General features: G+C 43.6%; 1 protein-coding gene across 1 annotated transcript in view; it reads right to left on the reverse strand.

The window, feature by feature from the left end:
- LOC129824996 (5'-nucleotidase domain-containing protein 1-like) overlaps window positions 1-25,207 on the reverse strand; it is a 53,375-nt gene that overhangs the window by 9,348 nt on the left and 18,820 nt on the right. Inside the window, exons 7-9 of the mRNA XM_055884621.1 lie at window positions 9,677-9,851; window positions 6,875-6,972; window positions 175-296 (exon numbers count right to left, since the gene is read on the reverse strand). Of these exons, the coding sequence (XP_055740596.1) occupies window positions 175-296; window positions 6,875-6,972; window positions 9,677-9,851 (395 nt within the window). The remainder of the gene's footprint in view (window positions 1-174; window positions 297-6,874; window positions 6,973-9,676; window positions 9,852-25,207) is intronic.

Below are 25,207 nucleotides of genomic sequence, written 5' to 3' on the forward strand. Positions count from 1 at the left end.
CTGTGGATAAACATTGAGACACAGATCCCAGGATAGTATGGAAGTGATGGTTATTTGGATACACGTAAAACGTTTGCTAGTTACTTCAGCAGCTGAGCATAACTTCCTCCGTACAGACAAGAAATTAATCAACTAACCCATCAAACAAACAATCAATGAATCAACAAATCTAACCTTGGGCTCAGGTTTCCCAGTCATGGTTTTGAGCAGCTGGTGGAGGTGGGGCCAGTTTCCTTGAGAGTACCAGCCAGGCTTGTCCAGGGACGGCAGCCCTTCACTCTCCTCCACATCATTGACTGCAAGACAAAGTGAGCAACCTTACCACAGGGTCACCACACGGCTCGACCACACGGCTCAGTGACACGAACATACACGACCACACCTCTCAACACACAACCACACCTCAAAACCTCACCGCCACATTACTCAACATTGGATGGGCCAACAAACAAATATGACAGGGCAAAATGGATTCTAACCATGTGGATATTTCCATAGTTCAATATACAGTACTTATGTTAGGGATAAAAATACATAATTGAAAAGGCAGATTTTTTCACAGGGGAAATGAGCCTATTTGGAGCTACTTCCATGAGTATTTTTCCTAAACAGTTCATATTTAGGTCTCAGCATGTGGTCTAAGGCTGGATATCTATTTCCTTCTAAGTTCTGCTCTTAGCTTTGCTGCTGCTGGTACACAGAGTACAGCGGCCATTACATCAGCACAGCAAGGGAAAAACAGTTCTCGGAGTCAAAACAGAGTCATGGGCTGCGTCCCAAATGGCACCGTATTAGCACACTAATGAAGTAATTAAGGTGGCCCTGGTCAAAAGTAGTGCACTATAATACAGAATATTGTGCCCTTTGGGACACGCCCAAGAAGGCTAGCCTGCTTCCTCCTCGAATACCTCTGTGGGTGCAGTGGCTCAGTCTGGCCCGGCGTAGCCGCGTCTCAAAGTGCATCCCAAAATGGCACCTTATTCCCTATGTAGTGCACAATTTTTGATAAGGGCTCTGTTCAACATAGTGCACTATATAGGGAATAGGGTGTCATTTAGGAAACACCCTCAGCCACCAGGCAATGTGTCAGCTTCTCAGAGAAGAGGAACGCAGACCCCCCCCCCAAAAAAAAAAATATTTACAGGCACTCAGTCACATAAGTCACACATCATACAGTACAAGAAAGTCTGTCAATGACCTCATGGAAGTATTTCAGGTACATGGTTCATGTCTTAACGCTCAACAACAGCCAAACACTTTTCACTTAGTCATTCCTAGTTGATTGGAGGGGTTTTGGTTTTGGCTGTTGGACTGCTGCTTAGCAATAACCCCAGTCTGCTTCAGTTTGAGCAAGGGGGCATTGGAAGACATCCAAAACAAGATAGAGGGTGGAATGTGAACCACCACACAACTTCTAGAGCATTACACACACACTCTAGAAACTGCAAGGTAGGAGGCCACAGAAAGTTCCTCGAAAACAAATCTAATGTTTAGCTGAAAACAGAACTCAGTTAAACAGCTAGGGTTTAGGCCAGCTGGAATCTCCATTGAGTAAATTAACTCAGCAAAAAAAGAAACTTCCCTTTTTCAGGACCCCGTCTTTCAAAGATAAACACTGTTAAACAATCAACCATAAACAATTAATGAACATGCACCTGTGGAACGATCGTTAAGACACTAACAGCTTACAGACGGTAGGAAATTAAGGTCACAGTTATGAAAACTTAGGACACTAAAGAGGCCTTTCTACTGACTCTGAAAAACAGCAAAAGAAAAATGCCCAGGATCCCTGCTCATCTGCGTGAACATGCCTTAGGCATGCTACAAGGAGGCATGAGGACTGCAGATGTGGCCAGGGCAATAAATTGCAATGTCCGTACTGTGAGACGCCTAAAACAGCGCTACAGGGAGACAGGACGATCAGCTGTCCGTCCTCGCAGTGGCAGACCACGTGTAACAACACCTGCATAGGATCGGTACATCCGGACATCACACCTGCGGAACAGGTACAGGATGGCAACAACAAATGCCCAAGATACACCAGGAACGTACAATCCCTCCATCAGTGCTCAGACTGTCCGCAATAGGCTGAGAGAGGCTGGACTAAGGGCTTGTTGTCACCGGCAACAACGTTTCCTATGGGCACAAACCCACCGTCGCTGGACCAGACAGGACTGGCAAAATGTGCTCTTCACTGACGAGTCACGGTTTTGTCTCACCAGGGGTGACGGTCGGATTCGCGTTCATCGTCGAAGGAATGAGCGTTACACCGAGGCCTGTACTCTGGAGCGGGATCGATTTGGAGCTGGAGGGTCCGTCATGGTCTGGGGCAGTGTGTCACAGCATCATCAGACTGAGCTTGTTGTCATTGCAGGCAATCTCAACGCTGTGCATTACAGGGAAGACATCCTCCTCCCTCATGTGGTACCCTTCCTGCAGGCTCATCCTGACATGACCCTCCAGCATGACAATGCCACCAGCCATACTGCTCGTTTTGTGCGTGATTTCCTGCAAGACAGGAATGTCAGTGTTCTGCCATGGCCAGAGAAGAGCCCGGATCTCAATCCCATTGAGCACATCAGGGACCTGTTGGATCGGAGGGTGAGGGCTAGGGCCATTCCCCCCAGACATGTCCAGGAACTTGCAGGTGCCTTGGTGGAAGAGTGGGGTAACATCTCACAGCAAGAACGGGCAAATCTGGTGCAGTACATGAGGAGGAGATGCACTGCAGTAATTAATGCAGCTGGTGGCCACACCAGATACTGACTGTTACTTTTGATTTTGAACCCCCCTTTGTTCAGTGACACATTATTCAATTTCTGTTAGTCACATGTCTGTGGAACTTGTTCAGTTTATGTCTCAGTTGTTGAATCTTGTTATGTTCATACAAATATTTACACCTTAAGTTGCGGAAAATAAACGCAGTTGACAGTGAGAGGACGTTTCTTTTTTTGTTGAGTTTAGTACATTATAAACTGGGTGGGTCGAGCGCTGAATGCTGATTGGCTGACAGCCATGGTATATCAGACCGTATTCCACGGGTATGACAAGACATGTATTTTTACTGCTCTAATTACGTGGGTAACCAGTTTATAATACTAATAAGGCACCTCGGGGGTTTGTGATATATAATCAATATACCACGGCTAAGGGCTGTGTCCAGGCACTCCCCGTTGCGTCGTGCAGGGGCACAGCCCTTAGCTGTGGTATACTGACCATATACCACACCTCCTCAGACCTTATTGCTTAAGTATACCCTTTGCTGCCCAGCTTTTAGGAACCCTGCACTTTGAAGTGGGTGACTGCACTTCTGGACAGGAGAAGAAAACAGTCTTTAGGAGACTGATGGGCGCTTAAGACCAGCAGCAAGAGAACCTCTACCTTCTTTTTTAGAAAAAGACAGTCCTTGACAGAGTGGGCTGCACCAGGTTCACGCTAAGGTTAAATATGCTATAAATATTGTGGCAGAAGAGAGAGACAAAGCACAGACTTTAGTTTGTGCGATTCAGTCGCGCGCACACACACACACACACACACACACACACACACACACACACACACACACACACACACACACACACACACACACACACACACACACACACACACACACACACACACACACAGTAACAGCTGTGAGGATGCAGGTACCTTAAGAGGAAGTGGAATGAGAAGTATGTGGCCTCTGGAACCCCAGAAAAACTGAGCACAGAAACACACGCGCGCACAAAGAATACCGGTCACCTATTAGGATGTGAAATTCTGTGGCATTTTCACTGTAACCAGGCAAATATTTAGAGAGATCTGGCATCCTCTGGACAAATGGCTGCTGAAGGCCATGGTCACGTCTCAAATGGCACCCTACTGCCTATATAGTGCACTACTTTTGACCAGGGTCCATAGGGTTCTGTTCAAAAGTAGTGCACTATATAGAGAATAGGGTGCCGTGCGGGACGTGGCAGGAACTGGGCCCTTATGAATTATATAATGTAGCTACTCCTGTCCTGTGTAGGAACCCATTCAATGACACACATACAGTATTTGAGCCACTCCATCAAATGAGGCTGATGTTGGGAAAAAATATCTAAATTGAGATGAACACCTTCCTAATATTGAGTTGCACCCCCTTTTGCCCTCAGAACAGCCTCAATTCGTCAGGGCATGGACTCTACAAGGTGTCGAAAGCGTTCCACAGGGATGCTGGCTTTGTGGACTCCAATGCTTCCCACAGCTGTGTCAAGTTGGCTGGATGTCCTTTGGGCGGTGGACCATTCTTGATACAAACAGGAAACTGTTGAGCGTTAAAAACTCAGCAGCGTTGCAGTTCTTGTTGTTTTGCCCGTTCACCCTCTGAATAGCACACATGCACAATCCATGTCTCAATTGTCTCAAGGCTTAAAAAGCCTTCTTTAACACTGATTGAAGTACATTAAACAAGTGACATCAATAAGGGACCATAGCTTTCACCTGGATTCACCTGGTCAGTCTACTATGTCATGGAATGAGCAGGTGCCCAAATGTCAACAAATTAAACTGGACTATATATACATACAGTGGGGTTCGAAATGATTGACACCCTTGATAAAGATCAGCAAAAAACTATAAAATAAGGAATTCACATACTGAGCTATATTGTATGGTAAAGTTTTTGGGGAAATTATATTATTTTATACTAATACAATTGCTCAGAGAAAGAGATTTTGTTTAACGATAAATACAAGTTTTTCTCAAAAGTATATATTTTCTTCACCCGTTTTCAATACCTCACCTTGCGAGGATAACGGGACTGAGACTTGGCCGCAAGTGGATCTTCCAGCAAGACAATAACTCCTAGCACACATCAAAATCCACAAAGAAATGGTTAAATGGCCACAAAATCAACATTTTGCAATGGACATCTCAGTCTCCGAACCCATTGAAAACCTGTGGTTTGAATTGAAGAGGGGAGTCCATATGAGCAGATGAAGGAATGGTCTAAGTTCCCTCCCAATGTGTTCTCCATCTCATAAAACATTTTAGAAAAAGTCTCAGTGCCATTATCTTTGCAAGGTAAAGTACTGTATCAAAAGATATTGAAAACAGGGGTGTCAATCATTTTGACCCCTACCTTTTTGAGAGAAAAAAATATTACCTGTTAAACAAAATATCTTTCTCTGGTCAATTGTATTAGTATAAAATAATATAGTTTCCTCATTTCTTTGGAGCATACAATATAGCTCAGTACTTTAATTATTTCTTTTACAGTCCTTTTTTCTCATCTTTATCAAGGGTGTCAATCATTTCGATCCCCACGGTATATGTTGACAAGATTCCGACCTTCTGATAGTAAACTAGCCTTTTCCTCCTGAACTTAGACTGACCTTGTCAACTCAGCTTTATCTGATCAACTTAACAGGATCACTATAGCAACACGTAGAACATTACAATAGAGGCACATAAGTAGTGCTGTTACAGTGCTGTTATATCCCAGAGGCCAATATCTCTGTATGGATGAAATAAGAAAATCTAATCAAATATCTCTCCAGTATGGAATAGAACCCGCCACTGACTGAGGCTATATCTGCCAACGTGGCGAGGGCTGGAGGAGGAGTGAATATTTGAGCGGCTGGGTCATTGTGTTTCACACATAACGCTTCCCTCCAGTGTTATTCCTGGCAGGAACGCAGTCCAGATGGGGGAGCATTCCAGAGCCGGTGCACACCTTCAGGAACCGGTCGGGATTAAATATAAGCTGCCTGAGCAGGAAAACTGGGACCATGTGTGGATCACAGATCATATTACAAATACTGACAGCTAATATGAACAAAAAGATGTCGGATCTTAATTTGATCACCCTGTTGCAGGATCACTTTGTTGCAATGCAGTACATTTAAACTTGTAGTGTATTTTGAGGTTTAAAAAGGGTTCTGAAGTTTGTAATTCCCATATTGAAATTTCATACTTGATTTTCCCCTACAAAAATGTCCATAAATTATAAATCACAAAATAATTCACTTTTTCTGTTCCCTGCAGGATTATTTTCCTGCTGTAGCAGACTGGCTCAAATTAAGATCCTACATCTGTAGTTTGATGTTCACCACCTGTCTTGATGCTAGTTCATCCTACTGGTTTCAGTAGTGATTTGACGCTTGGGTTTTGAGAGATTATTAGATGCATGGATTTTTTTTCTGGATTCCAACTCCACAACTATTTTGATTTTTATCAGAATCAGAAAAGTGATCCTGCAACAGGAAACTGCACCAAATACCCTAGTTTTGTACTCCTAATTATCCCGAGTGGCGCAGCGGTCTAAGGCACTTCATCTCAGTGCTAGAGGCGTCACTGCAGACCCTGGTTCGATCCCAGGCTGTATCACAACCTGCCGTGATCGGGAGTCCCATAGGGCGGCGCACAACTGGCCCAGCGTCGTCCAGGTTAGGGGAGGGTCTGGCCGAGTTAGGCTGCCATTATAAATAAGAATTTGTTCTTCACTGACTTGCCTAGTTAAATAAAGGTTAAATAAAAATAAATATTTTTAAAATCCTTAAACGTCTGAAGACTCATGCTAGTTGGAAGAACTAGTATTTTATCTCTGAACACAGCTTTATCTCCTGACTGTTGGATAAAGGGAACCTGGTGTGTTAACATCACTATATGGAGACTAACAATCCTGACTGCCAATGAGTCCAACCTGAGACCTGCCCCCCACGATAAGTTTCAGTAATCACCATCATGAGATCCCACTGGGGTGTAAAATCTACAGCCCTGCAATGCTCTTTTTGATGAAGGCAAAGGGCTGTTCCACAGTGCTTAGTGTTTGTGTAAAGTGTACTGTACATCGGGTATCTTGTGTGAAAAGGCAGACATTCAGATAGGCAGGCTGGCAGGAACTCACCTAGAGTCCTGAAGGGCCTCTGTTGGGGCACCAGGGAGAAGAACCCAGGCTTCAAGGCATTGGTGATGATGATGTCAAACAGCTCCTCCCAGTCCTTCCTGCAATAGCCAATGAGAAACGATCCATCTGATTATTACAAACAAATACAGGCTTAGTGTAAGGTCAAAGTTTGGACGCCATCCAACTGGATTTGTTTAGCACAAGAAAATAAAAAATACATTGCTTGAACTAAACATTAGGGAGCTGATGAAAAACAGTCAATCATAAACCGTGCATTTATGGAAAGGGTATGGAGGGAAATGTTAGGGAACAATATCAACATTTCCCCAAGAGAAATAAACTCAAAACCGACCAAAGAAGACAAACACATACACTCATAGTGATTATTAACACTAGGTTAGCATCAGCGTCCAGCTCCAAGCACTAGCTAGCAGACATACAGACCAGGGTTGCATCCGGTCTCCTTTATCTGGAGCTCTTCTCCAGATCAGAGCAATGCGGCTGGGTGGACTGGTGTTTGTTGCTCCCTGGCCTGGCTAGGGCTGACTGGGGTTACACTTTGAGAGAGACCTCTCACTGCAGCCCTACGTGGACAGATGGCGACATTGAGCTGAGGCAAAGCCCAGGATCATTCAGAGCACTGCCTTCTGATATAAACCTCACCGTTCTAAAGCGAGGCCTAAGACATGCAGGACCTCATCAGTCTCAGAGTTACATATCCAAGTGTTACAGCCTTAGGAGCTGGTCAAACATATTCTTGACATCGCATAACTTTATCACTACATCCTATTCTAGCCAGCAAAAAGCATAGCAGGGAAGTATAAAAATATCTGTTGTAGACTTATGGTTTCATCTTGCTGTGTCCCACGGCTGGCCATGCCAAGGAGTCACCTAGATACTCCTGGAGCAGACCATGGGTCCTGGTTGGTAGAGGCCTGACTGGCAGCCCTGGTCTTGTTGTGACACTTCTGACTGTTCTCTGTCCCTGGCCCACAGCCCGCAGGGCTACAGTTGCCAGACTGCTCTACTGAGAGAAGCGTGGGCTTTTAAGAGGGCAGGAGAAACGAGTTGTTCTTCCGGACAGAAAACAGAAGTCAGATCAGGAGAGAGGGCATTCTTCACTGGGGAGTGCCTATGCATTATAGAGGTGTTGAAATGCATATAGTTCATTGACTCCAGCCTGGGGCTGCAGGAGAAAGAGTCACACGTCTGAGTCTGTTGACTGTGAAGCCAGACATTGTCCTACCACAACAGCTACTGTAGACAACAACACAACACACAGGAGGATTAGCATGCAGGTCAGCCCGTACAGCAGAACAAAGCAAAGCTTATCCCAGAGCTACCACACGGACAAGACGCAGCCTGCGCGATTTCCTCGCCTCTGTTATCGCAGCATAAATCAGGCGTCCTCAGGCCTTGTAAACTGATTCTCTGAACACACTATATTGCACACACACAGTCGGGCTCCCACCTGACGTGGCGGCTCCTTGGGAGGTGACATATGTCGGAGGGTTAAAGGTCGCGAGAAGGAAAGGGGGCGGAGGAGAGACCGGGGGGGGGGGGGTTGGGGGAGAGGAACAACAGAGACTGGGCCGAGCCAGGCCAGGCTGTTTGACAGGAAATGGCTGTGGGGGAAAGTCTGGCCCATATAGGTCCCCGGAGACCTAGTAGACATTCAGAACAAACGGTTGACTTGACTCTCTCCCCTGAGTCTAACTCTCCATAACGGTCAGCTATACTAGCAGAGTGGAGCAGAAGAATAGATCATCTGTGTGGTTGGTTTCTTACCAGATGGGCATCAAATCTTACTTTAGCTGGGCTATGGCCTTGGATGGATTAATACTCATGATCAAGTTCTCCACTGTGAAGTAATCCTGGTGACGTGTGAGTGTGTCTGTTTAGATAATGGGCAGAGACACTTCACTAAGGCATTCTATTCAGCCACAGCACCAGTCTGCTTTCCGCGAGTCGTCCTCTTGCCTCCTGACCGAGTGTGTAAGAGGGTTTAGGCTAGAATAATAACCCTAGACCACATAGTGTACACTGCAGAGAGAGAGGGAGGCACCAGTGATACTGACACAGTCCAGTCCTCTGGTCTAGGTCAGCCCACAGCTGGCTAGTAATAATGAGTCTATGGAGAGCCGGCTAGGACAAACATCACCATTGCATATAACATCACCATTGCATATGGTCAGGCGAAGTTATAGGAAGACTTACTAGTTTAATGTGCTGTTGTATCTCTGCTGGGCTGAGTGGGAATGAGAGCTGACAGTGCACAGTGGTGAGAAGGTGTGCTGGTCAGCAGGCTAGCTGACCAGGGTGCGAGTGGTGTGTGATGGTGATTGTAACCCAGGACAGCCATATAAAACCGGGGTTGACTGAAGGAATGAGGGATAGAGGCATGTGGGAGCTGTACGCAATGTGGGTTGCGGGAGAAGAGCCAGTAGGGCTGAAACCAGTCGGGGCTCATCATAAAACCATTAAAAAAGTCTGGACTTTAGCCCTGACTGGTATTCTCTTCTTGGGGCTCAACCAGTTTGGTTAGTGCCTGGCCCCAGTGAGGTGTGTTTTAAGCTGTGTATCCCAAATGGCACCCTATTCCCTAAATAGTACACTACTTTTGACCAAAGTAGTGCATTATATAGGGACTAGTGTGTCATTTGGTCAAAAGCAGTGTTGGTACATGGTGGTAGACAGGCAGGCTGGGTCTTGGCCTGGGCCCTAGGACCTGGCTGGGTGCAGTCAGTGCAGTGTGTGTGGTCTCTGGTCTGGTCTCCAGACCGATTCCCTCTACGAACTCACCCCAGGATGTGGTCACAGATGAGCCTGCAGTAGTCACTGTGGGAGCTGGTGATCAGCAGGAGGACCTTCCCAGCACTCTTCATGCTCCTCAGCCAGGTCTTGACGGACTCTGAGCAGGGCTGCAGGTAACGGCCAGGGTCCCTCTTTACACTGGGGAAGTACCATCCTGCATCCTCTGAGGGACAGGCAAACAAAATAAACATATCTAACCACGCTGAACATGCACATGCAATTACTCCACTTATACCATGGCATTGTTGAATCCTCCTTTCTGATTGGCTTGAAGGGCATTCTAGAGCGGGCATTATTTAAGTGATAATGCCCTTGAAGCCTGTGTTTGGAAGATATATGGCATGGGTCGAGGGCCGGCAAACCGTGCCAATATATCCTGCAAACACCGGCTTCAAGGGCATTATCACTTTTATACAAAGGGTTACTAACATATTCAAATAATAATAATAATGATTGACATTTTCATTAAAAACGTTGTTTTGATGAATTTATTCATACTATTGCATCCTTCCACAAGATATAGTCCCGACACAAATTCTAGGGTTGCTACCCAAGCCGGCTGGTCGTTCGTTTTATCGGTTCGGTTGCCAGAGACTAAGTCGTTCGATCTAAATGTTATCACTTGTTTGCCAGTTAGCCAACTACGACTAATTTAGTCACGTCAAACAGCGCAGCCAGAACAACAACAAAGTAGCTGCCTTTACATAAGCTGTTTTCTAGTGACATTTATTTGGATAAATCCATAACAGTGAGCTAATGAGGCGCGATTTCGCCTGGCATAGAATATGTGCTCTCTCGTCAGGACACTGTTGTTCAGAGGAGCTAGCCATCAACACCGCTGACACACTCACTTCAAAAACTGAAGCTGTAAAGACTGCAAATTATTAGCACTTCGTTTCATTTTTCCTTTTTTCAATTGACATTTCTTTGTATATATATCCATAAAAATGATGCCAGCTGATTCATGATTTCAACTGGCTGAGAAACGCTGCCTGTCTGTCTCCCGTCCTGAGATGTTCATTACTATGGGACAGCTGGAGATTGATTAAATATTAAAATTCGATGTTGCAAATGTCGGAGAGACAGACAGCAAGGTGTATACAAATCTCCGCTGTTGAAAACTACATGTTAGTCTCAAAGAAATATGAGATAATTTCTAGATGTCTAGATTTTTATAGTGGAGATCAACTTTATAAATTGCCTGGCATTCAGAGACTTCTCCGGACATTCAGAGACTTGTCCCGAAGCCACTCCTGCGTCGTCTTGCCTGTGTGCTTAGGGTCGTTGTCATGTTAAAAGGTGAACCTTCGCCCCAGTCTGAGTTTCTGTGCGTTCTGGAGCAGGTTTTCATCAAGAGTCTCGCTGTACTTTGCTTTGTTCATCTTTCCCTCGATCCTGACTAGTCTCCCAGTCCCTGCCACTGAAAAACATCCCCACAGCATGATGCTGCCATCACCATGCTTCACCGTAGGTATGGTGCCAAGTTTCCTCCAGACGTGATGCTTGGCATTCAGGCCAAAGAGTTCCATCTTGGTTTCATCAGACCAGAGAATGTTGTTTCTCATGGTCTGATAGTCCTTTAGGTGCCTTTTTACAAACTCAAAGCGGGCTGTCATGTGCCTTTTTCTGAGGAGTGGCTTCCGTCTGGCCACTCTTCAATAGTCCTGATTGGTGGCGTGCTGCAGAGATTGTTGTCCTTCTGGAAGGTTCTCCTATCTCTTCAGAAAAACTCTGGAGCTCTGTCAGAGTGACCTCACTGACCAATGCCCTTCTCCCGTGATTGCTCAGTTTGGCTGTGAAGCCAGCTCTAGGAAGAGTCTTGGCAGTTCCAAACTTCTTTCAATTAAGAATGATGGAGGCCACTGTGTTCTTGGGGCCCTTCAATGCTGCAGAAATTGTTTGGTACCCTTCCCCAGATCTGTGCCTCGACACAATCCTCTCTCTGAGCTCTACGGACAATTCCTTTGAACTCATGGCTTGGATTTTGCTCTGACATGCACTATCAACTGTGGGACCTTATATAGACAGGTGTGTGCCTTCTCAAATCATGTCCAATCAATTAAATTTACCACAGGTGGATTCCAATCATCTCAAGGATGATCAATGGAAACAGGATGCACCTGAGCTCAATTTTGAGTCTCATAGCAAAGGGTCTGAATACTTATGTAAATGTGATATTTCCGTTTTTTATTTTTCTAAATAAAATGTCAGAAGACAAAAACTGTTTTTGCTTAGTCATTTTGGGGTATTGTGTGTAGATTGATGAGAAGGAATAAAAACGATTTAATACATTTTAGAATAAGGCTGTAACATAACAAAATGTGGAAAAAGTCAAGGAGTCTGAATATTTTCAGAATGCACTGTAGTAGCTAGTACTTGAGAATAGATACTTAATTGTTCATTTGAGGAACAGAAATTCTGCTTAGCTCAGGTTTGCTGAGAGAATGACCACGTTGGTATAAATGACTGAGGGTTTGACTGTGTAATATTAGGTTGGTTCTTGTGTAAATATTTTCCGTCTGGATTTGAATGATTTGTATGTATATATATACACACACACACACACACACACACACACACACACACACACACACACACACACACACACACACACACACACACACACACACACACAGGGTAAGCATGGACGGAGAACAAAGCAATTTCATGACAACAATTCAACGATGAGTGTTGAACATTAGCAAACCGCTCTCTCTTTTTAAAAAGCGGTCTTCCTCTTAAGACTTTGTGAAACAATCATAGAGACACAGAGCATCTATTTTTCTCAGAAACAACAACTTGTGAGTAACGTTTAAGTGATGATCTTCCGCTCGTTCGATTTTCCACGTAAAGGTTGGAGTATTACAAAAGTCATTTGGCAGACAGCCCTGACCAAGTGAATGAATAATATTCAACACGGCTGTGTGACATCCTGGCAGGCCAGGTCAGAAGACAGACACAACTCCCCTTCTAACCCAGTGGATTGTCTGTTTGAAGTACGAAGGCTCTCAGCCAGTCTGTGGTTTTCATTAGAGAATAATAAGCACCAGCCACACTTCGCATGCATCCCAAATGCCACCCTGTTCCTTATATAGGGCACTTCTTTTTACCGGAGCCCTACGGGCCCTGATCAAAAAGTCAAAAGTAGTGCACTATAAAGGGAATAGGGGACCATGTGTGATGCAGCCTAAGTCTTCCCAGGATAATGAGACACTGTCCTGAGACACTCTGACGCTTACTGGTCTGATTGGAATGAAGGAAAGGACTAGCTCATGTAGAATGAAACACAGAGTGGACGGGGGAAACCGATTAGTGCAACGGCACTAGGACTGTCTGGGACACCCACTCCCTGAGCCATGTCACAGGAAGCAGCAGGCGGTTAGGGGAATGTGTGGGTCATCTCCCACCCCCACAGAGAGACAGCGGTACGGGCAGCCGGCTCTTCAAAGATCCCCTGCTGCGCCCAAGATATTAGGCCAGAGCTAAATATGGTACCATGCTCTGATCTCAGTCAAACCATCCCACTTGACCTGCCGTACTGAAAAAAGCCTGATGAATGCAGCATCAAAAGCAATAAATACATTATAATGTGAGGGAGTCATTTGATACGGCAACACACGCTTCTCTACTACTTTGTCTGAGAAGAGGAATCCACGGAGCATGTCGCATAGAAGTACCCGAACAGAAATGCATTTGATTGTCTCCTGTGAATACGACAAGTCTAAGGCCAACTTGAAAATTAACATTGACACATATGCAAGCTTATTGAAACCGGACATAGTTGAATTTGCTGTGGAGCGGTTAAATGCGGGCCAATACGTGAGAAGTGGCGCTGCTTTTTTTCGCGAGTAGGAGAAAAGAAGGCTTAGGGAAACATCCCGGGTGCAGATGAGTAGGGTGTGTATTCATCAGGCCAGGAGTTTATCCTGGCACAGAGAGGAGATGGGAGGAGCACTTAGGGAGGAAGCGTCAAAGTGCCCAAACTACAGCCAGCAGGGACAGGATAGCACACTCACACCCACTCACCCTCTCCTCCACTCCCTCCCTCCCTCTCTCAAGGCAACACAGGCCTCACCTCACCAGAGGTCATCATAGGGTACAAACAGCAGAGGCTCATGGATAAATAGCTAGCTGCATAGCGTGGGAGTAGGGTGAAGTTGCCCCTAGACGCTGATCTTGGGTCAGTTTTGCATCTTCCCCACTATGGTTAAGGTTAGGATGATGGGAGGGGAAGCTGATTCTAGATCTCCCAAGTGGCGAAGCGGTCGAAAGCACTGCATCTCAATGCTAGAGGCGTCACTACAGACCCTGGTTCGATTCCAGGCTGAATCACAACCGGACGTGATTGAGAGTCCCATCGGGTGGCGCACAATTGGCCCATCGTCGTCCGGGTTTGGCCGGGGTAGGCCGCCATTGTAAATAAGAATTTGATCTTAACTGACATGCCTAGTTAAATAAGGGTTAAATAAAAAACATCTCTACCTAGTCATATGCAATGTCAACGTGTAGGAGGTGAAATGCCAAATACAAACAGTCTCACACCCGTGTACTATGAAGGAGTTGTGTTTCCATATGCAACATGTATATACAGGTGAAGGACTAAAGGGCATCTGTTACAGCTCCCACATGGTGTAAAGAAAATAAACATTTTGTCAAGCTCCACTCTGTACTGAAAATGACCCTCCGCTTCCACAAAACAAAAAGGACTTCCAGTCTGTGAAAGATTAGCGCATGCTGCCATCATGTGGTACAACAGAAACATTGCATTAACCAAGAACAAGACCAACCCTAATGACGTACAAGTCTTCCGACATAGGAGAATGATACCCGAGATCAGACACTCCGAATGTTTCCAAAATAACAAAGCATGCATTGCACCGAAAAGCATATTTATATTTAGTAAGGCCAAAAGGAAAACAAATATACAACAGATTTTTTTGTGGAAGCTTTATTTATCATGTTAAAAGTTTTGTAAAGCTAACTTTAACAGCAGAGGGCAGCATTGGACCAAAAAACAAACACATACAGAACAGCACAAATCAGTCTCACAACCAACTCTTCAGATTCACATTAAAACGTGTCCTATGAAAGATTACACAACTGATAAACACTGGGCCAAACGGATTCATGTGATTTCCTCCCTGTTAAATTCCAGTAGTTTTATGAAATTATGAAAAAAGGGTGCTGGGATCATTTCACAAACATCTGGCTGTGATCTCCAGCCCTGTCGTTCCCTCCAGTGTTTTTCCTCACACTCCATTTCATCTCCAAATAAACAGAACAGGCCGCCCTGGCCAGCGTACAAAGTGTCTGCCTGGCCCGCCTGACAACCTCTGCTGGGTGGACCCTGCAGGACCCTACTTTCCCTCTGGAATGTCACCCTGCTACAGTTAAGACACCCGGGTTGCGTCCCAAAAAAGACACTATTCCCCATGTAGTGCACTACTTTTGACCAGGGCCCATATGACTCTGGTCAGGGCCCATAAGTCTCCAGTCAAAAGTAGTGCGTTATATAGGGAGCCACTTGGGACAGAACGTTAAACACTCAGGCCATGTCGGGCTATACACTGTACCTACTGTATCCAATGCATCTCCCGTTTAAAACTCAGATATGGATACACTGATGCCTTCAAAACACTCAACTTGAATAGGCTTCCTCCCTTCCTCTCTGGTTGAAATTGTAAAGGAGAGGTCATATCCTTATTCATTTGTCTAGCTTGATGCATCAGGGCTCTTCAAACAGTCAGCCCAAAAATGATTTTAGGGGCATAGTGGTATGGTGGCGCTCAGAGAAGAGGACCCTTTGATCTATCCATCTATCAACCTGTGTGTGTGTGTGTGTGTGTGTGTTTACGTGGCTTTAAAAGTGAATATGTGGGGAATGCTCCCTTCCATCTGAAGCCTGGGGCTGGGCACAGTAACAGTCAGAGGGGGAGGCCTGATTGGAGCACCGCCCAGCATCTGAGGCCAGCACCACGTCCAACAGACCAGCTCTCTCTCTCTCACAGACATCAAAGACCGACGACAGGATGAACAAATCAACAGTTACAGTGCAAATTAGGGCAGTGCTCAGCAAACGCACAAACAGCTGCACCACAAGTGAAGGGGAAAAAGCTCGATTCACACAAGCATTTTCCTTATCATCTACAGAATCAACAGGGAAGATATAGGTTATCAAAAGGAAGATACACCGTGCATTTATGTAGTCCTAATTGAAGTTAATAGATAACAACTACATGACCATGTATAAATCATTTAGAGGAAAGCTGTAATCTAGGGTAAGATGGGGATATTTTTTGCTCCACCTGCTTGTGCCCTGGGGAAAATGTGGCAACTGCCACCAGCGGCCGAGCATTGGCCATTTTTAGAAGACTGACCACAAATTGCTGCATCATGTCCCATGACGCATTTCTCTATCTCTTTGAGGCCAGCAAAAAGACAAGGATAATCTTAATTTGTGACCCATGGTAACAATAATAGCATGGATCAAGAAAGCCAAAGACACAGAGTCTTATTTTATCTGTTTTTCCTTCTGCGTCTACCGTGGCGAATGGACACAAACATTTTGTAAGATGGTTCAACACATATCTGCGTCTTCGGGATTGGGTGCCATCTGTCATCAGATGTCTGAGTTTAAAAAGATGATACTAGGTGGGGATTTGCATGTGATTAAGACCACGAGAGAGCATGCAAAAACTGAAGGACTGGGGCTGATGTCTGCCACCCTGGCACCTGATACCACAGACATTACGAAGGCCAGTCCTTCCATAGAGATAAGCACCTTTCAAAAGGACACCAGCTCACCAAGTCTGTTGTGATGATATATTGAGATATAGTGAAAAAAATATATAAAATGCAACATGTAAACTGTTGGTCCCATGTTTCATGAGCTGAAATAAAACATCCCAGAAAAAAAAAACAATTTTTCAAAACTGTTGTGCACAAATTTGTTTACATCCCTGTTAGGTGAGCATGTCTCCTTTGCCAAGATAATCCAATCACCTGACAGGTGTGGCATATCAAGAAGCTGATTATCATTACACAGGTGCACCTTGTGCTGGGGGCAATACAAGGCTGAAGAATTTCTGCACAAATTGTTAGAATCCGTCTCAGGGAAGCCCATCTGCGTGCTCGTTGTCCTCACCAGGGTCTTGACCTGACTGCAGTTCGGTGTCGTAACAGACTTCAGTGGGCAAATGCTCAACTTCGATGGCCACTTGCACGCTGAAGAAGTGTGCTCTTCACTGCCGAATCTTGGTTCCAACTGTACCGTACAGATGGCAAACAGTGTGTATGGCGTCGTGTGGGTGAGCGGTTTGCTGATGTCAACGTTGTGAACAGAGTGCCCCATTGTGGCTGTATGGTTTGGGCTGGTATAAGCTACAGACAACAAACACAATTTGGGATTTTGCTGATGGAAATTTGAATGCACAGAGATACCATGAAGAGATCCTGAGGCTCATTGTCGTGCCATTCATTTGCCTCCATCACCTCATGTTTCAGCATGATAATTCACGGCCCCGTGTTGCAAGGATCTGTACACAATTCCTGGAAACTGAAAATGTCCCAATATGTCACCCGATGAGCACGTTTGGGATGCTCTGGGCCGACGTGTACAACAGCATGTTCCAGTTCTCACCAATATCCAGAAACTTCACACAGCCATTGAAGAAAAGTGAGACAACATTCCACAGGCCACAATCAACAGCCTGATCAACTATATGCAAAAGAGATGTGTCACGCTGCATGAGGCAAACGGTGGTCACACCAGATACTGACTGGTTTTCTGATCCACGCCCCTACTTTTTTTTTTAAGGTATCTGTGACAAACAGATGCATATGTGTATTCCTATAGATCAGGGCCTAAGGAATTTATTTCAATTGACTGATTTCCTTATATGAACTGTAACTCAGTAAAATATTTTTTGTTCAGAGTATAAAAAAAAGAAAGAAGAGATACACGAAGAACAACAGATGGCAATTCAGATGAATGGATAGTGGTTTTGGGACACCAATGTGCAGTTACTATAGCTTGGGGAAACTGATGCCAGTTACATAGTCATTCTCCCCCAAAAGGCAAAAGTGTGGACATTGCAATCTGTTATTATATAAAACCTAGACTATATTTAGCATGGACATCTAAGAAAAAGAAGAGAGTTGGGTAGAGCTGCATTTAGGATCTGATCTTCAGGGAAGTGAAGCCTCATCGCATTTTATACTCCCCATACACATCAGGGTGAAAAACATGGATTATTTGCTGCAAATATCATGGCATGGCCTTGTATTGCAAAAGACAACCCTAATGCCCATACATAACACTAGCTCTCTAATATTATCTAGTGGGAATACTCCGATTACAAGATGTCCATGCCCATGAGATGCATGTGTCTGTACATTAAAGGACCTCAGAGGGCAATGGGCAATTTCAATGTAATTCCTGTTCTAGAGCGAAAATGCTCCTTTAGGTGCCATCTCCAAAGAATGACTCTTATACATATTCTTATACATATTCTACTTATACATATTCACAAATTGGGGGTGGGATGGAATGGTGAGGTCATTTCCACATGGAGTGAAGAAACATCCACAAATAGGGCACTGACAGCTGAAAGTGTATCTAGCTAGCATGCTAACCTTATCTAGCTACAGTAGCTAATGTTTTCTGTTGCTGCTGTTTTTGTTTTTTTACTACACTGTATTCAAAAGATTAGCCAGCTGGCTAGGTTGTGGAGCTGGATTTGTCATAAGCATTTAGATGAAAACTTCACCACAGATAGAAACCAGTATTTTTCACCTTGCCATCTTTTGTTATCGCCAAAGATGAAGCTCCGGAAATATGGATAACTATTGAAAGGTTTAGAGACATGCATTTTTCTACATTGTAATAGACACGGTACATGCAACCTTTGGTAGGTAGGCTGCTAGCAGGCTTCGACTACGGTACAGCAAAGCCAAGTCAGCCCGTGCTCATGGTTCTCACAGGGGAAGTAAAATGATAGGCTACAATGATACGCTCGTGATGCACGTCGCAAATTACAGTAACAACACCCTGAGCGCATTGGCCACAAAACACCAATACAAATGTAACAAAGGCACAACAAAATAGATAAACAAGTTCCTTGCATTTTCTTTCACAGGTGCCTTTCATTATAGCACAGACAATTTTAGCTGCACCAATCAAAGCAGTGGAACGTGTAGTAGAGCAAAACTTTAGTGGTCATCTTGGGGCAACAGAGGGAGCAGGGTTGCAAAATGCAGTCATATGGGAATATTATACCCATTTATACCACTTATATTATGTATATATTCCATTTTTTATACGGACTAGGTAAAAATCTATGAAAATGTACTAATTATCCAACATAAGTTTGCTTCCCCTATTTTAAATTTGCTCCATGGCTCAGGTCGGCCAAGTGGACACAAGTCGCGAAGAGGAAGAACTTTGCAGCTGTTTCTAATTAATAAACAACGCCATGCTGGTGGGTGACAACATTCAAATGAAACACCAGCTCTGAAATCGAAAAGTAGTTTGAAAGTATTTGTACGTCATCTCATAAAGGAAATTTCCACAAATGTCCCACTTCGGATTTCCCACTTCAAGCCCAAATATATAATACTTTGACTAAAACGATGACTTATTGACTTAAATCGGTGGAACATCAAGGGTAAGTTGTGGGCATAATTTTTCAGTTGACAAGTGGTATTTTAAAGGAAAATTCTGCACAAAAACTATACAAATAAATAAATATATTCTTAGTCCATTGTTGATATAGTCAGAACCTAAAATGTACTTTTTGGTCCACCTGTTAATGTGGCAGGTATATCTAAAATGCTACCAGCCACTCAGTATTTTTACCAGCCAAAATATACTTTTTTTTGGTGCTAAAATTACACCAACAAAAAACAAAAAAGTCTGAATATGCTTGGTAATGTTTCAAAAAAAATGTTTTATTACTAGTAGGAAGTAATGTGGTATATATTGTTTAATAAAACAATTAGCAAAATATCACAGATGAGACAAATGTTCACCTGCCCTGTTAAGGGTGAGAGGTGACCATGATAAGGCAACTCAAGTCATGTTTGTGCCTGTGAGATTGAGTCTGACTAGTATCCGTGCTGTCGTCTCTTCCCTAAAAGTTACAACTCAAACATTGAAAAACAACCTAGCTTGTGAAAACATTTTTATTTTTTAAAAGCCAAGAAACAGAAGGACAAATCTCAGTTCAGTAGATTTCCTTTCGAGTAAATTAGATCTAAATCTACCCACATGTGGACATTGGCGGGTGTTCATTTTAGGCCCCGGATATAGTCCTAAAATGTGTTGCATGTTAGCAATCAAGTTTTCAAGATATAGAACTTTCAAAATACAGAAATACAAACGGTATGATGCTCCTCCCAGGTGGAAGCCACTGGTCACAAAACTGCTGATTCAGGAAGGGGAAAAAAGGAGGCAAAAAGGGCTGAAACAGAAAGTGAAAAGTCCCAACAAGCAGCAAGCCCAGCCAGGTTCTGTTTTAATGACAGAGGCTTATGGCACTTAAGGAGATGAACGATCCCCCCCCTGTCTAAAGGTACAATCTCCATAAACAATGCTTTCAGATCTGCCACTGGGCATGTCCCTAGCCCCAAAAGAGACAGTTATTTATAGGTAGTGGTAGAGACACCGTAAGTGGGATTCATGGGTAGGGCTATGACGTTCATTGAATTTAGGATGAAGGTAATTGGCAAGTAACCACTGTAGCAAAAAAAAAAACCTGCCCATCTTCTCTCCTCCGTTCCTTACTGCATGTGCTGGCATAGAAAGAGAATGGGCGTCTCCTTTCAAGTCAATGGTGGCATAACGGGTGGACTGGTAGCCATTGCAAGTGTACCTATAGGAGCAAAGCAGGAAGTACAATATATGCTCAAATATTTGCTGTGATCTGTTGATTCAACTGACATTACAAAAAAATACAGTGCATAGATGCTGTGAAGAGGTCAATCGAACTCGACCAAAACAATTGTCATGGAAACGTGTGGCGGAAAAGCCCATGGGGGAAAGATCCTCAATCTCTTTATTGCCCCCCTCCCCAGCAAAATTAGGCTACATTTAGGCTATTGTTTATATGTGTATTTCACACTGTTGAGGTGAAAATTGGAGTATAATGCTTGTATGGTTGTCAACACATGTTCATGTCATCGTCACCAATCAACTGCATTAAAGACAGACTACCACCACCGATTTCTGTATGCTAGCTATGCTGCCAGCTTATACGAATGGGAGTAAGCATTTAGAAATCACTTCTTCTAAACCTGAAAAGGGACAACTTCTAAACGTTATGCAGCGAAAACAGCCAAATATATCCTCATCGGACTTAAGTAACCACATTGGTGACCTGTTACAATACATCAACAGTGACGGATCTGACAAATATCCACTTTGGTAGATCAGATTTGCTGAATGTGCGGCAATCTGGCCAATGGAAAGGTCTGTGTTCCATCGATCCCTTTGCCGCATCTATCGGATGATTTGAATTAACATTCTACATTACCATGGAAATGTTTGCATAACAGTACCAGGCAGCCATTGTGAGTGTACCCATGAGTTTACCAGTCAAACTGCCAGGGTTAGAAGTTCCAAGCCTGTTCTATTCATTTTATTTCTATGTGTGCTGCTGCTGCATTGTGGTCATTCATTGAGCTGTTCGTGACGGTCTTTATCCATAACAGTCGGTTACGCGGTTATACATTGTGCAAGCCCTATTCACGGGATTCATCATACAGTATGATTTATGGCAACATCAAGGTGCTACCGTACAGTGCAGCACAGTTAAACCGGAATTGCTAAAATGCATACTGAAAATAGTGCTGAATGACAACTGACTTTTGACAACCGAGGCCACATAATGGTTGCATGTCAGTGAAACGTTGACTCTTGATGAATATAAACATGCTGAACTAATGTTTCTGATCAAATAAACTTGCCACCCTCAAGAAACAAATATGCCTAGATTTTAGAAGTATGGCTGCCTAAGTCTAAAATGACTTTCTGGTCTATTTGGTTTTGCACAGTATGTACAGATGTAGGATCTTAATTTCATCCATATTTTGTTGCCGAGAGATTTCCTGCACATGCAGATGAGCTTCGTGATTGACATACATTCACTGAAAACCAACACTAACACACCGTTACATTAACAGTATTGCACTTTTCATGTAGCTTACTTTTGGCCAGCCCAGGGAGAGTAGCTGCTGCCTTGGCAGCAGCTAATGGGGCTCCTAATAAAACACTAAGCCTAACCACCGATCAAGCAACATTACGGACTAAACGTTCAAATGTGACAATATGGGTCAAATTAAGATCCTACACCTGTACTTCTGCTGTTATTGTTGCATGCAAAACAGAAGCTTGTCTAATCTCACTAATCTAACACAGATCAAAGAACAAACAAAACGGGGACATAATTTGGAGTGTCAGACATAACAGTGTACATTCCCACCCTTTGAAGACTGTCTTACCAGAAGTCGTATGAAAACAGACGTATATTTATTACGCAACACTGGTCACCATACTTGCACCCTACCCTGCCACTATCAAACAAAAATATGAACTAAACCATACAATAGATTAAAAGATTCAAGAACCAAAACCTGAAAGTTTTAACAATATGGAGTGTTTATGTTAATTGGTCAAATAAGAAGCTGTGTCTCCCTAATGAAAATGGAAAATGCTGTTGACACAACTGGAGACACACACTCCTCAGAGACACGCAGATGTAAAATTGTGCCCTTCCTGTATATGGACACAACCCTGAAAAAAGCTTCTACCTCATTTCAAAGACAACCTTAAACACATAAAAGCAGAACATTGTGATAACTATGGCCATGCCACTGAAAAGAACCAAGAGTTATGGATAGTGGATACAACACGGAGCAATCAGAGTGTACTGTAGCAGTCTGGCCACAATGACTGCCAGAAATAAAGACCAGAGAGCCTGGGATCTTCTACTATAGAACAATGCCTCAGTGATTCCCTCCTTTCATGTTTCCGCAAATAAGCATTGGCCAACTCATTTCACAGTTGTTATGGGTGCACTGTAAAATGTAAACATAGACAGCCAAATGACCTTTCTGCCCAGTTTTCCACTGTCGTATCGCTTGGAACGTACAGTGTGTGACGACATGGATGACTTCATGGTACCAAGTTTAACATGTAGCTTTACAAAGCTGTAAAAACATGGATACCGTTGCTATGTCAACACGGGCTGCATGTACACGCTCAATTCATGACAAGTAGGTTGCAAGATTAAACCGTTGCACATGCGTGCTTAAAAAGATGACAACCAAAAGGTCACAGAAGAAAAATGATTTTGCTCATTCAAATTTCACAAGTACACCAACGTTTAATTTGACAGTACACCAACGTTTAATTTGACAGTACACCAAAGTTTCATTTGACAGTACACCAAAGTCTGGTGACCGTCCTGAACAAGAGCAGTCCCAACCAGATCAATTACTACTTTTAGCCCAGAGTCTGAATGGATACAGACGGATGTAATATGGATGACCACCAAGCAAATCCACTTGAGGAACCCAAGTAGACAGTGATGACTTAACGCCACACAGATGGCTTTAGATAAGCCGAGGTGAGAAAAATATACCCTTTTGTAGCAAGTGTCCTTCCACTCAGTTGGGGCCCTTATGTTAGACCAGGTAGTTACTCAGAAAATAAATACCATTTCAGGAGGTAAAGGTTGGTAAACGGTGTGGCTCACTCATCACGGCTGCGGTGTACTGTAGTGAGGGAAACTTTAATTAGATAGAATTTGAAGGCATATGCCATGTCTATGAAAAATAAAAATAAAAACTGCACACTGCTGTTCATGTTCCCAGGGGATTTTATTGATACAACGTGTCGACCCTTAAGTCTTCACCAGGCATCCGTGAAGACCTAAGGGTCGAAACGTTGGAAGAAAATCACCGGGGAACATGAACAGCAGTGTGCGCTGTTCCCTTTTTATTTCCCAGGAATTCACCTAGGTCTCCAGCATCTGCAACAAAAAAGTACCTGGATGTGCATAAGTTCTTCAGCTTTAGTATATGCCAAGCCATAAACGACATTTTTTTCTACCCCGTTGGCCAGAGCAGTTTGAATCTTGACAAGATTGCACCTACGGACCATGGCTAAAGACTGTTCTTGTGACTTATAACATTAGTTTGGTTGAATAAGTATTTAAAGAAAACATCTAAGGCTTTCGATGGCTCACAGCTCAGAAATACTTTGGAACAGTTCTGCTCTGGTGTTTATTACATTTGAAGGGTGCGATACATTTTTTGTTGTTGTAAAGGAACAGAGTATAGGGGCGGTTTCCCAGACACAGATTAAGCCTAAACCAGGACTAAAACAATATGGATAATCTCTATTGAGAATGCTTTTTAGTCCTTCTGTAGGCTTAATCTGCGCTTGCGGAAACTGACCCAAGAAATAGGAACAGCAAAGAATGGTCAAACTAAGGGTAGAAAAACAAGTTTGGCAAATCTATATATGGAACACACGGAGGGCAATGAGTGGTCAAGGACGTGGCTAGTTTGATATTTTCTGCCTTTAAATGCTACCCGTGACAAGCATTAGCTAACAAACTCGTTCTTATTTAGATCTGCAGGATTGCCAGGGCAACCGAGCACATTTCAGTGTTGCCATACCCCAGTTTACTGGCACAATAAAAAACGTATATTCTCATGTGTGCTCCTCCCAGTCACTCTGTAAAACTCAGGCAAAGTGGTGGAGTAGGCTGCATGTGCTGGTGTCCCCAATGTGCAGTAAAATATAAGTATACTTGTTCCAGTGGTTATGTTTATTTTTTGCCAGTAACACACATCTTTCCAGCTTTAATCCACTTTTAACAACATGTGGACTAGGCTAATACACGTGTCCTTGATGACATACATGTGCAGTTGTTTGGTGATCATTTTCATTCTCTCATTTAGTGTGACACTTCATTGTCATCACCAGTATCTTGAAAAGCAAATGTAAGCTCACTGGTACTTACCAAATCAGCAAATCACAACCCTAAAGCAAAGAGTCACTTTTTCCTTGCACCAAAATACTTCAAAATAAGCAGTCTTAGTACAACCATTTTTGCTGATGATGGTTGGCTATATTTGATTAATTCTGACTTAATTGCTGAAAACACCAAGAAAATTGAGGGTTCTATTCATCACTTTGCTTTCCTTTGCTATGTCAAAAATACTTCCACTGAGCGAACATGGCTTTCATGTCTTCATAGTGATTAAGTCGGGGACATGCTTAACAAGCCTTCACCAGTGCTCATTAAAGTGCAGTTATAGAGCCCAATGCAGTTAAACCTGGCTCATATCTCACATGCTCCCTTCGCCTCACCAACGATTGGTTTATGATTTGAGGAGGAACAGGAAGTTGACTTCACGACCTTCACCTCAGCTGAGTGAAAGTTTCTAAACACTGCCACTTACTGTAGCTTATCTAAACAATCTGGCACTCCACGTCATTGCTTTTGTCAG

The sequence above is a fragment of the Salvelinus fontinalis genome, chromosome 27, assembly GCF_029448725.1.
Source record: "Salvelinus fontinalis isolate EN_2023a chromosome 27, ASM2944872v1, whole genome shotgun sequence".
In the NCBI taxonomy this organism is placed as follows: domain Eukaryota; kingdom Metazoa; phylum Chordata; class Actinopteri; order Salmoniformes; family Salmonidae; genus Salvelinus; species Salvelinus fontinalis.